Source organism: Stigmatopora nigra, chromosome 9 (genome assembly GCF_051989575.1).
Source record: "Stigmatopora nigra isolate UIUO_SnigA chromosome 9, RoL_Snig_1.1, whole genome shotgun sequence".
In the NCBI taxonomy this organism is placed as follows: domain Eukaryota; kingdom Metazoa; phylum Chordata; class Actinopteri; order Syngnathiformes; family Syngnathidae; genus Stigmatopora; species Stigmatopora nigra.
The window spans coordinates 14845079-14857558 of record NC_135516.1 but is presented as its reverse complement, the minus strand read 5'-3'; the positions used below and the strand labels follow the sequence as shown (position 1 = coordinate 14857558).

The following is a 12480-nucleotide window of genomic DNA, read 5'->3' as shown; positions in this document are numbered from 1 at the left end:
AGCCAACTAAAATTCCTAACAGACTCATAGTAACGGCATTTTTTTTTACTTATACAACTAAGTTAACTATGTTTTTCATTAAATTATGTCTATTAAATGACAGCAGAATACTTCTCGTAGCGTACGAGTCTTGTCCCCGCCACCAGATTCCACTACATTGGAACGTTCCATTTTATGGCGCTGAAATTCTCTATATAATTCCCGCCTAAACAAAGCCAATGAGAGCCAAAATGGTGACACCCAGCAAAGAGGAAATGAGAAAGTCCATTTGAAACAACGCAAAGAAACATTCCATTCGTTGGTGAATTCAAATAGGGGCCCATGCAGACTTTTGCTTGCGGTCCATTCTTTGAAATGAATGGATTCTTCCACTCTTTGTTTTATCGCAAGATTGTGCACCATCTATATACAGTTCAAGAATTTCTGTCTAGTTATTTCAATTGTTCAGGTATGAAAACTTGTGACCCTTTTCTCCAAGGCCTTCAAGATAAAAAGATGTTGATTCCTGAGAACATCCGTCCATCCATGGCCAGTTTGAGGCTATTGATCAAAGAACAAAGACATCTGAATCCTCTCATTCTTGTTTGATTGGTCGCCAAGCGAAGGCAAAACAGGATGCGGAAGACCATCATTTCCTGTTTGGACTTTTACTGATGGTGACCTGCTGGAATGTTCAACTATGGTAGCATGCTCAATTCACATCTATTTACAACTTGAGACTTGCTTGGTTAATATATAAAAAAAACCCCGGCTGCAGTTTTTAGTAGAAGGCTCCATTTTGTTTTTTAATTTAAAAACTGAATTAGATCTGTAGAGATGACTGAAGGACTGAATTTGTTCTCTATGAAAGGCAGAAAATGAAACAAATCATAATAATAATAATGATAATAATAATACAAATCCTTGTGTGCAAAGATTAAACGACAGGGGGCATACTATTTCAACCAAATCGCCTACTGGACTGAAGGATGAGCACCAAACAGTCCTCCCACTTTCAATGAATTGGACATCCGTTACCGTCAGTGGCTTGCAAAATGAAAAACAATACTTTCAACTGTTCCTGGAACGCAGTAACCAGCTTCTTTTTAGTCAGGTTTTAGTAATACTACTGCATTAATTTATAAATGTACATATAGTTGAAATATAATGTGATACAAACGTAAACAACTGTTCAAGTTATCTTAAACGACCAAAAATAGTCACCTGACCCATAAAGCTAGCTTTCCATTGAAGTGACTACAGTCACCGAAAGGGTTAAAGTAAAGTCATTGAACGCAGCAGTGACAGACCATTATAAAAATGCATAACGTATAGAGTTGGATTAGAATGACAAGTTAAGTATAAATAATAACGATGGCGTTGCTTTCTCCTCCCCTTCGATGCAACACGTCTGAAGACGCCGGGCGTGGCGCGCGCACGCAGGAGCGCGTGCGTGCAGCAGAAGGATCGAGTGCGAGCGCGTCACGCACAAGCACGCACGCGCGCACGCAGGAACGCACGCAGCAGACTGAAGAGCAGCCCACACGCAAGTTCCGTCCGTCCGTCAATCAGGTGAGCGCATTCGCCGTTCTTTTTTTTTTAATCAATTTTCACTCATTTTTTGGGGTCCATTTACAGATATTCGGGACCAAAAGAAAATTGACATGTTATTTTTCTTTTCTTTTTCTGATTCCCACGGTATCGAAACAAAAGACGCGCGCCCCCCACTGAGAAAAAGAACGCGTAATTTGAGGCAAACGACAACTTGCTCCCGAAATAATTTGGTCTTTTATTGTCTTTTTTTTTATCGCACCGAGGCGAGGGAACGTGCACGAGCGTGGAAAAAAGGGGCGTGTGCCGCGTGCTGGAGAAGTCACGGGCACGCGCGTGGTAAATGTGTCACAGTCAAACACGCTCCTAATAAGAGAAATATTCATTGACTATATATATTTTTTCGGAATCACTCGTTAATTGTTTTTTTAACTTAATTTATGATATCGTCGTGCTCGTCGTCGGTGAAGCCACGCGCACGAACACGCACGCGCCAACTTGATTGCTCTGTGGATAGCGGTCCTTTGTTTGCCGGGATGCGCATGCGCAATGCGAGTAGGGTGGGGACGCATGGGAGAGATGCCACCTTGCCTGTCAAGAGGGGGCGGGGCGAGATAGCCTTTCAATCAATGTGTGTAGGTTTGTGAAGTTATCATCGATTGGGAACAGATTATTCGTCGGATGCCATTGACGTTCACAGAAGTCCAATCCATTCTGACTGGGGAGGGCTGGAAGCGATCTTTCCATCTCCCCAGATTTTTTTATTTTAAACAATAAGTACAAACCCCCACGTATAAATGTATCTGACGTCCATCACAGTCAATGGCAAAAAAAAACGATTTTTAAAAAATTTCATTTCAATGATTAGAATTGACACAAAACAACACGGCTTCGTTCCAATTAGACATCTATGACCGTCCGTGGTACGGAATGAGTTCACGATGGCGTTCGTAGATGGCCACACGGTATCGCAGCAGGATGAATGAACAAGAGCCATTGTCACGTGACCACGGTGCTGCCGTCGCCATGGTAACTTGGAAGTAGGATGGAGGGGAGGGGTAGGGGCCGAGAGTGGGAACATGGCTGACAAGTCTCCTTTTACAGCCATTTTACATCAGGAGCTTGGATGGGCCTGCTCTAAGGCTGGGATCAGCTGCGGCACCCCCTGCGAGCCTTGTAGGAAAAAAGTGGATGGGAAAATGAATGAATGCATGATATGATATGGTGAATTGCATCGTGTCGTTTTTGTGTTGGAGATGGGTTGCCATTTTCTGACTTAGAAAAGATGAATATAAGCTATTAGAATCTTGCTATTTCCACAAGTTGACTGAATGAAAGTGGCAAAGTCAGCCTTGAAAGAGGAAGCGGATTTAGTTTGGGGGGGGGGGGGGTGCAGTTAGGCTGCTATTTGAACAACTTGTTTGACCAAGATAAAAACGCGCACATGCTACACGCTGATAAACTCTTCAGACTTTATTTGTCCTGCTGACGTTAGCCAAACGAGGTCCCGTTTAATATCTTATTTCTGCCGTCACGATGGGAGAGAAAGTCCAGTATGACACTTGTTGCCGGGGGGCCAAGATGGCCGACGTGTGGCGGGACTTTCTGTTGCTTGGCAACTGCTAAATATTGACCCGTCACCTGTATGTAGAAATTTGAATAAGCATACATATATGTTATTTGTGGTTATGAAAATGAGTCATCCTCTGTACCACTTTTCATCACAAATGTCGCAGGGGGGTGCTGGAGCCAAATATGGCAGCCAATCGCAGGGTAAATGGAGAAAAAAAACAACCAATCGCTCGTAGCTAGGGGCAATTTAGAGTGCTAAATTAGCCTAGCATGCCTGTTTTTGGCATGAGGTAACCGGAGTACCCGATAAAAATCCTTAATTTGGGTTTTGTTGTTTTGACATACGGGGTCTGTCTAATTTTAGCGCCATTGCAATAGCAAAAAAAATATTCTATTTCCTGTCTGCAGGAAAACAGACATGCTAAAAGCTAATCGTGCGATACATTCCACTCTTTTGCGTCGTTTTCTGGTTGTTTTTGCAAAATCTGCTTGTCACGTCAATTTGTGCACAATTGTTGTCAATCAAAGACTCGACGACATCTGCTAGCATTGTCGAGAGCAAACACAGCTGCTTGACGCTAACAATGGCAAACAATGCTAACCACTGGTCGCTCAATGACGCCATTCTTTTGTTTCGTGCGTTTTGGCGTGCCAAGTCTCTATTACCTTCTGTTGTTCTTTTCAATTTAGTGACAATATACTTGTCCGGCTCACTTTTTCACCGACTCGGCTAACTTAGCATGTCTGTTAGCAAGCGTGTTCCATGGAAATGTCTATCAGATGCGATCTGGGCTGCGTGTTGCTAGGCAGGAAATGGCGTGTGTGCGTGTGTCTCCTCATTAAAATTCTGCTGCCGAGAGACGGAGATTCCTTTGAACGTCCTCAAAGACTTCTTGACACCACTTGAAGCATCTCGTTTGTGTTGCCCCGGCAACCGGGGCGAGGCGGGGGACGGAATGACAGCTAGGCGGGGAGATTGCGTTGAACCTCCACATGAAAAAGTACGAAGACGCGTCGTCTAACGCGACGCTTTGATGCCATCTCCTGATTTGTGACAACCCCGGCATCAGCCGACAGCCAATGAGGTGGCGGCTTTCCAGAAACGGGAGATAGTAATGGATACCGGGGTACATTTCCGTAATTCAACAATTGTAACAGGAATTAGACGGTGACTAAAAATGACATAAAAGTAGCACTGCAGGAATTAATCCTATCCCAAAAGTCAAAACTCAATGCAGAGGAAAGGAATCATATGATATTTTAAGAACTCCACTTTATGAAGAACAAATCCCGGTAAATCACAAAAAACTGGAGTAAAAGTAAATTTGAAACTGACTTATAGGCATAAGTAGTATTAATCAGGAATTAGACCGATCCGCTCTGTATCTTTTCCTTCACCATTGGTGACAAACCTTTTTTTTAATGACGCTAAATGGGAATGATGGCATATTTATTTATTTTGCATCAGCTCAACGCTTCAGTCGCTCTTGCCAGTGAAGTTTCCCAGCATGCATTGCTCCTCCTCTTCTTTTTCATCTCGTAAGATTTTCTGCTCCAGTTTTTTTTCCCGCGCTTTATGCCAACTGGAGTCGGCGCGCACGTGCATGGCGGAATGGCCTCCACGCCGTCGACGCCGATAGACCATCGCCTCGCGAACATAGGCCAAGCATTGTGTGGGACGGGGACGGGTACGGGCGGCGCGGGGAGGACGGCGCGTTTGCCACGTTTCCGCGTGTATTTTTCATTTGAATTTGTCATTTTTTCTTCCAGCAGCCAGCGTTTGCGCGCTCAGACGCCCGAGTTCCGCCATGGGAGGAAAACTGAGCAAGAAGAAGAAGGGCTACGACGTCAACGACGACAAGGCCAAAGAGCAGGACGCCAAGGCCGGCGAGGGGGCGGCGCCTGACGAGGACCAGGCGACCAAGGACGGCCCCGCCGCCGTCGCCGCCGACTCCAACGACGTGGCGCCCGCCGCCAACGCCAAGGAGCCGGAAAAGGAGGCCGCCGCCGCCGAGCCGAAAACAGAGGGCGAGGCCAAGGAGACCCCGGCGGCTCCCCCGAAGGAGGCCCCCCCCGCCGTCAAAGATGAGGCCGACGCCAAAAAGACTGAGGCCCCCCCCAAAGAGGAGACCCCCGACTCGACGGCGGCCCCCGAGGCGCCCCCTAAGGACGGCGTGGTGGAGGCCCCGAGCAAAGATCAAAGCGTGGTGGCCCAAGAGTGACGGGTGGACGCCCGCGGGAAAGCCACGCCCACTTTGGACAATAACAACAAGAATGAAGAACCACAAATCCGCCGGAGTCAGCCTCTCCCTCCGACCCCGCCCAATTCGGAAAACGCTCGCCGTGACGTTTGTCCGTCTTCGCCGCCCACGTAGGCCACGCCCCCAGGTTGTGACTGGCCTCCCAAAATCCCGAAAGACTCCAAAGATTTCCTCGAGTAGATTTTGTACAAAGAAATGTTTCTATTCTGGTTGTGCTCCAGTTTCATTTGAATTTTCTGCAATTTGAAGCGCTCTCAGTCCGAGACTTTTTAAAAAAAATCAGCTTCTGATCTGGTTCTGGTCTGGTTCTGATCTGGGTCTCATTTGGTAGCAATCTGTTTCCAGTTTACAAGGTTCTAGGAGAAGAAGTCTAGTCCTTCCCAGGTTCGACTGTGGCTATGAAAAATAACAGTCTGGTACTAATCAGGTACTAATCAGGTACTGGTTTGGTGCGGTTGAAACTATCTTGGGACTAATCTACTTCTGGTCTGGTCTGGTTAGTGCCATACCTGTTTGGTTTCAATGTGTCATTCGATTGGGTAGACCAGCACTCAAATTTGGTGTAGATCTTTAGTCTGCTACTCCTCTAGCTCTAGTTTGAAATCAGTCTAATTCTAGAATTTGCGTTTAGTTCCAATGATTCCTTTGCCCAGGCTCTCATTTGAGTCTGGTTATATTCTGGTTCTGGTCTGGATTTGTGGTTCTCAATAGATTGTGATCTGGCACTGGTTTGGTTCCAATCTCAATTGGATCCCATTCTTGTCTGCATTGGTGGTCTAATTATGTTTGGCATGAGACAAGTCTGGTTCTAAGTGAGTTCTGATCTGCTTCTAGTCTGGTTCTGGTCTTGTAGTCTTGTTTTGTTGCACAAAGAAGAGAGTGGCGGCCGGCAGCTCGTTTCCATGACGACCGTCCTCATCTTCCACCCCGGTACGTACCACCCGCTTGGATGGCGCCATCTTCACGAACGCGGGGGAAAAGCCACAATGAGAGAGATTGACCCCTCAAATTTGTCTTTTTTCTTGTCAAAATGGTGCAAGCATCCAAATAAAAAATTTAAAAAAATCCCACTTGGCCCGTCATCTTTGTCATTTCACTGGGTGAATTTGTTTGTTTTGTTGCCATAATTGCTACACATCAGGTTTTCGCCAAAACGTAACAACTAAGAACGCCTCCAAATTAGCAGCGATTGGCGTCAAATCTTTTTCAACCAAAAATATTCTTCCCCAAAAACAAAATTTACTCGCTCAGACATGTCAGCGCCATACCGACTGTAATGGATGCAGCTATAGCATAGCAACATGCTAGCAACATTTGAAAATGAAGCAAAAAGCGACTGACGTTTCTTTTGGGAAAAGAGCGATAAGGGAACAAAATCTTCCGGAACAGCGGCCCTCCTTGACGACGCGCAGCTTCCCGCTTCATGACGGAGATGGGTTGCCAAGGTAACGGCGGTACCCACTCTCGCCTAGCAACAGGCGCTGAGGGAGAGGAAGAGTGGAAAGACAGAAGGGAGCGAGGGGGAGTACGAGACGCCCTGTGAAGGAATGGAGGGAAAAGATGGGATGCCGCATGTGTGCAAGTGAGCGAGCGAGCCAGCGCGCACCGGCACCCCCACTCTACTCTCCACGAGCATTGGGACCCGAGTGGAAAAACACATTTATGACTTATTTCATTCATTCTTTATCCTCACAAAGGTTGTCGGGGGTGCTGGATCCTGTGCCAGCTAACTAGTTAGCATCCAATTAGCCTAGGTCTCATGTGGGAGAAAACTAAATCACTCACTCAACTAAACTCTGCCCGTATTATTATATTAAAATGATAGCGAGAGAATGGCAGACGTGCCTTAATACTCGCTTGTGGTTCACGAAGAATTGCCTAACAGGTTTCAAAATGGAACAAATCGCGTAGGCAAGTCGAGATGCAAAAACCCAGGATTCCCCAAACAATGAAGACAGACAATTGCCCTGAAATGAATCACCGTCTCCCGGTAGTACTTCATACGCTGCGCTACATCTCCCTCTGCTGGATAACCCTGGGATGTTTTCATTTTTGACTGAGTTCTCAAAGCTTCCTTTTTAGTCAATACGAATAATACATAAAAATGGATGTTGTCCATCTTTTTCAACCGTGGGAATGTGTCCTCCTTCTTGAGTGCCATTCATACGACCAAGTTGACCATTCAAGTGAGTGTCGTTGTTTTTGTCTGTGAGTAAGTTTTCAAAGCAGTTTTTGTGTTACAGGACAATGAAGCAAATTGCTCTTTCTAAATGTATTGGGTAAATATGTGACGTCATGTGTCTGCGCCGAGGGGGAGAGCACTCCAACTCGGAATTTCCCGCCAACTCGTTTGATTTCCCGACACGTTGATGACGTACAAGGGCTTGTTGGCGATGATCACGAGATTTGCGCGTGCGCTCAGAACACTGAGAGCTGGTTGTACAAAAGCTTCATTTTATTTCATATGGCAAAGTTTAAAAAAATGTATTGAAATATAACACAACTCTCGATATAATGATATACTTTTTGAGAGAGTCCCACTCCCCGCAATGCAATGGTTGTGTGTTAAAATTCGTGCAAGTTTGACGTATGCCTTTTCCCGTTGTTACCTGAACGCAGCATCCGTGCCTTTCATCGGTTTCCGCGACAACCGCCGAGCGACGATGGTCAACAGTGAGTTTGCTTTTTTACATTTATAAATTCACTAACTTCTTCTGGTTCAGGGGGAACGGAAGAATTTAGCCGGTTAATGAAGACAAAATTGAATTATTGTGTCGTTTTTAGTTACTATCTCGGTGAAAAATTCGATTAAAATTGAGCGAATGTCAAGTTAGGAAGTTAAAAACGGAGGTTGATAACTAGCTTTGCAGCTACATGAATAGCCCTATAAATATTCCTGGTGACCCTGACAACAATTAATTGTGTGGGTTATTAACACACCTTGTCAAGGTGATTGACTTATTAAAATAGGTCTATTGACCCTTGCAACTGACCTTAGAAAAGTTTGGTTACAAAGTGTCGTGGTGAGTGTAACAAGCTAACCAACCGTGTTGTCTTTTAGCATAATCCTGAACTAGTTGAATAAATTATAAATAAAAGACTCGTTAAGTGATTTACTAGTCTATAAAATGTTGACCAGGTCGAAGAAGATTGGCAATATATCGAGATGTAAAGTTAGTTGACGTCGTCATGAGGCTGTTCTTAAATATAACATTATAAACATGGAATATTTTATTGGAAAAATGTGTTCAAAATGACGCAGTTACAGAAGATCTGCTCCGCCGTCGGGCCGAGCACAACGAGTGCGAGATCTTCTCCCTGGAGGAGGTGTCGCTGCACCAGCAGGACATCGAGAGGATCGAGCACATCGAGCGCTGGTGCAGGGATCTCAAGATCCTCTACCTGCAGAACAACCTCATTCCACGCATCGGTTCGGACTCCGCCTCCATCACCTCCACTCCCTCCAAACGGGTGCAATCCTATTTCCTTTTTCTTCTCTTTGTAGAGAACGTGGGCCGCCTGAAAAAGTTGGAGTACCTGAACCTGGCCTTGAACAACATCCAAGTCATTGAGAACCTAGAAGGTGCATAAGTGGTTTTCACCAACCAAAATCTATATGGCCTGATATGGAGTCTTTGCGTGTCGCCGTAGGCTGCGAGAGTTTACAAAAGTTGGACCTGACGCTCAACTTTGTGGGCCGTCTGAGCAGCGTGGCCGCCCTCAAAGAAAACCCGCACCTGGGCCAGCTCTTCTTAGTGGGAAACCCCTGCGCACTCTTCCAAGGCTACCGGGATTACGTCATCGCCACCCTGCCGCAACTCCAGGTACGGCCCCGACCAAAGTCTCCGGTGGCTTTCAAAATTCCTTCCCTCCTTCAGTGTCTGGACGGGACGGCGGTGACGCGCTCTGAGCGCATCACGGCCAATCAGGGCTTGGAGGATCTTACCCGGCGGATCCTGGAGCAGGAGGACCAATACCTCAGCGGGAACGCTCAGGGGAAGGAAGAGGGGGCCGTCGACCAGACGGAAAGCCAACAAACTGGCGGGTACGAGCTCAACGCCGCTGTTTTGTACCCCATAGCTGCCAAAATCATGCAAAACAGGGCTTGTTTTAAAAAGAAAGTGACCGTGCAGCGAAATAGCTACGTTTCAAGAACTAGTTTCCAACATGTACTCTGACCCAAGATGGCCACCATCTACGCACGCCACAATACAAGATAATGACAGATGGCTAATTTCAATCGTTTTTTCCTGATTTTCCTTCAGTTCTACCGACTCCAAGCAGGAAGACGGGACCGAATCGGACGAGGAGCGCCGGGAGAAAGAGTTCTGGCACACCCCGTGCTCCTTCACCCCCGAATCCCGCCTGCAAGCGCACCGCCACTTGGAGAAGAAAAGAATGGCCAAAGAAAAGTGAGCATTGTTGTTGTTGTTTTTTAGAATGCTAAAATCAAATCCGGCATTGGCGACAGTGACGAGTTGGCGACCATTCATCGCCGGGCGCGTTGACACTTTACACACGACGACGGCGTGCTCATCTCCCGCGTTTCCTGGGAGGTGAAGGCCCGCTGGATTGATGGCGCCCGTGTCCCCGCAGAGGCGAGCAGAAGAAAGTGAAGCCCCCAAGGACCCTGATAACTGCCGACGGACGAGTCTTGAACGTCAATGAACCCAAGTATGACCCACGCATCCATCCGCGCCGCACGGCGTGACGCGGGCCGTTGATTGATGAAGTCCGCCGACTCGCCAGATTGGACTTCTCCCTGACGGAAGACGACCACAACAACAGGATCGTCCTGGACTTGGCGGTGTACAGGTACATAGATGTTTGCCATCGACGGGGATAGACGTCCAAATCGATTGGACGTCGACAGTTGTCAATGGTCGCTTAAGCATGTGATTCCCTCTCTTAGGCACATGGACACCTCGCTGATGGACGTGGACGTGCAACCAACCTACGTTAGAGTTTCCGTCAAAGGAAAAGTACGTCTCCGCCTCATGCTAACGGGAGCTAATTAAGCGTACTTGCCAACCGCATTTGACAAAATGGAGTCAACCCACGGGGGGGGCGGGGTCGCCCCACTCGGCGACCTTCCGGCCCGACCCCGGCGTCGCTCGTAAACGGCGCCGCAGTCATCCTTCGTCCTCTTTTATCGCCGCCGTTCGAATTAAAGGGCCGGCGGCTCGATGCCGGGGGTCAGCCATGGGGAGGGGGCGTGGCCTTGAACGTGAGGGGACACCTTTTCCAGTGTGGGAGAATGTCGTGCTGGAAGGTCTGCTAGTCTGCATTAAAAGCCCTGAATAATAGCCCTGTATAGCTCTAAAACCATGTTTATTTGAGTTTTTTTAAAATATATTTTTAGATTTTACAGTATGATTTTTGAACTAAAAACAGAAAAAATGGATTAAAAAATGACAATGATCGATCAGGAAATTTAATATCTATCTATACTCTTCATTTTAATTTGATCCTAAAACAGAAACTCATGATTGACTTTCCCGGGCCACACAAAATGATGCGGTGGGCCACATTTGGCCCCCGGGCCGCCATTTTGACACCAGTGCTGTAACCGGATCTGAAAATGAAAAATAGACATAACAAGCTTCTCCTCCGTGGAACTTTCCGGTGGTCTGTTTGGCAGACGTTTCAGATGGTCCTGCCGGCCGAGGTGAAACCCGACAGCTCCACGGCGCAGAGGTCGCAGACCACGGGACATCTCCTGCTCCACATGCCCAGGGTACCACACACATTTTGGGGAAAAGCCTCCTCTTCCCAAATGACTGATGGACCTTTCTTAGGCCGAAGGTGAAATCAAGGCGCCGAGAAACGCTCCACGTCCGTCCAAAGACGCCGCCCGCTGCCGACCTGCCACAAGTGCTCCTAACCCGAGGTAAACCCACACAGAAATCTATGGTGGGGCCATTTTAAATCAACGTTGATTCATTCCGCTGCCCAAAAAAATCCTTTTCCAATGAAAATAGATGGTCCCATAAAATGGGGCGGGGCTCCAGACAGTAGCGATCGATACTATTCAAACAAAACATGGCCGCCACGCCAACTATTTTTTGAGCGTCATTGTCTGAGCCGGGGCGAGACGACACGGGCGGATGTCTCTTATCTGCCCGCCAGCAGATGGGCGGCGTGACACGGACCTCCGCTCGCTCGCCGCCGTCCCTCAACGTTAAGCTAAAGTGGCCCAACTCAATTAGCGGGCCGGCGGCGGCCGCGGCGTGCGGGAAATTTCCTCCGAGGTCACTGGCCGCTAACTCCGCCGGGCTGTTTTCTGGAAACGTGGAGCGCGCCGTACTTGGAGGCCAGCTCGCTGTTGAATCGACAAAATCTTCAAGCGCGAGCTAACAAGATGTCCCACTTCCCACTTCAGAGAGGTTGGCGTACCCCAATGGCTAGAAGTGGAAGCCAAGTGCAGTCTGGACATCGCCAACATTGTGGCGTGCCGGCGCGCGGACCAAGGCCCGCTGGAAGCGTTCCGCCAAAATCCGGCCGCCACCACCCCTACGACCTCGGACGCGTTTACGGACGACCCGGACGTGCCGCCTCTGGTCTGATTCCGGGCCGGAATGGCAAAGGACAATATTTGTGGAGAGCGATTGGCAAAATGAGAGATTTTTGAACCCCCAAAAAATCTACCGGGATGTTGCTGAACTCTTTGACAATGACGTTTGGTCGCCGGACAGACTATAATTTTGAAAGCTGGTTTCAACAGTAAACTGTCATGTTGTCAAACGTCCGGCGACCAAACGTCCGAGTACCAATTTTGTGTGTCTGTATATGACCAATTTGAGATAAATTGCCACTAACAACTTACTTGGTCTAGAAAAGATTTATTTTTGCACAACCCCCAAGATCATCAATCGGCGTCCAATCCCTTTTGAAAGCCCGCACAGAATGAGCGACCCATGGTCGGAATAAACTCTGACCTCCGAAACAATCAGCGTTGATTTCCCGCCCAGGCGAAACGATCATTTACGAGGCGGTTCACGCCCAGGTCAAATACACTTCATAAAAAGTCATGTGCGACCATTCCCATGAAATATTCATGTCCATTAAGTGTAAAAATAATGAAGTGTCAAACAATGTGAGTTAAGTCACCCAGCCA

The 12480-nt window shown here is 47.5% G+C and overlaps 2 protein-coding genes across 3 annotated transcripts; both read left to right on the top strand.

The window, feature by feature from the left end:
• Positions 1-476: 476 nt before the first annotated feature.
• basp1 (brain abundant, membrane attached signal protein 1) lies at positions 477-6445 on the top strand. 2 transcript variants are annotated; one of them, XM_077724914.1, is made up of 3 exons: positions 477-682; positions 1397-1551; positions 4876-6445. In XM_077724914.1, the coding sequence occupies exon 3, from the start codon at positions 4911-4913 to the stop codon at positions 5322-5324; it is 414 nt and encodes a 137-aa protein (XP_077581040.1). In that variant the 5' UTR covers positions 477-682; positions 1397-1551; positions 4876-4910; the 3' UTR covers positions 5325-6445. The 2 variants fall into 2 exon arrangements, with proteins under 2 accessions (XP_077581040.1, XP_077581039.1); XM_077724913.1 differs by having other exon boundaries at positions 520-682; positions 4873-6445.
• Positions 6446-7782: 1337 nt separating this feature from the next.
• On the top strand, positions 7783-12188 carry dnaaf11 (dynein axonemal assembly factor 11). Its single transcript, XM_077724908.1, has 12 exons — positions 7783-8036; positions 8626-8793; positions 8869-8946; positions 9015-9187; positions 9242-9408; positions 9629-9775; positions 9960-10037; positions 10113-10178; positions 10276-10345; positions 11005-11100; positions 11162-11253; positions 11746-12188. Exons 1-12 carry the CDS (start codon positions 7913-7915, stop codon positions 11927-11929), a joined length of 1443 nt encoding a protein of 480 aa, XP_077581034.1. The 5' UTR covers positions 7783-7912; the 3' UTR covers positions 11930-12188.
• The last annotated feature ends 292 nt before the right edge of the window (positions 12189-12480 follow it).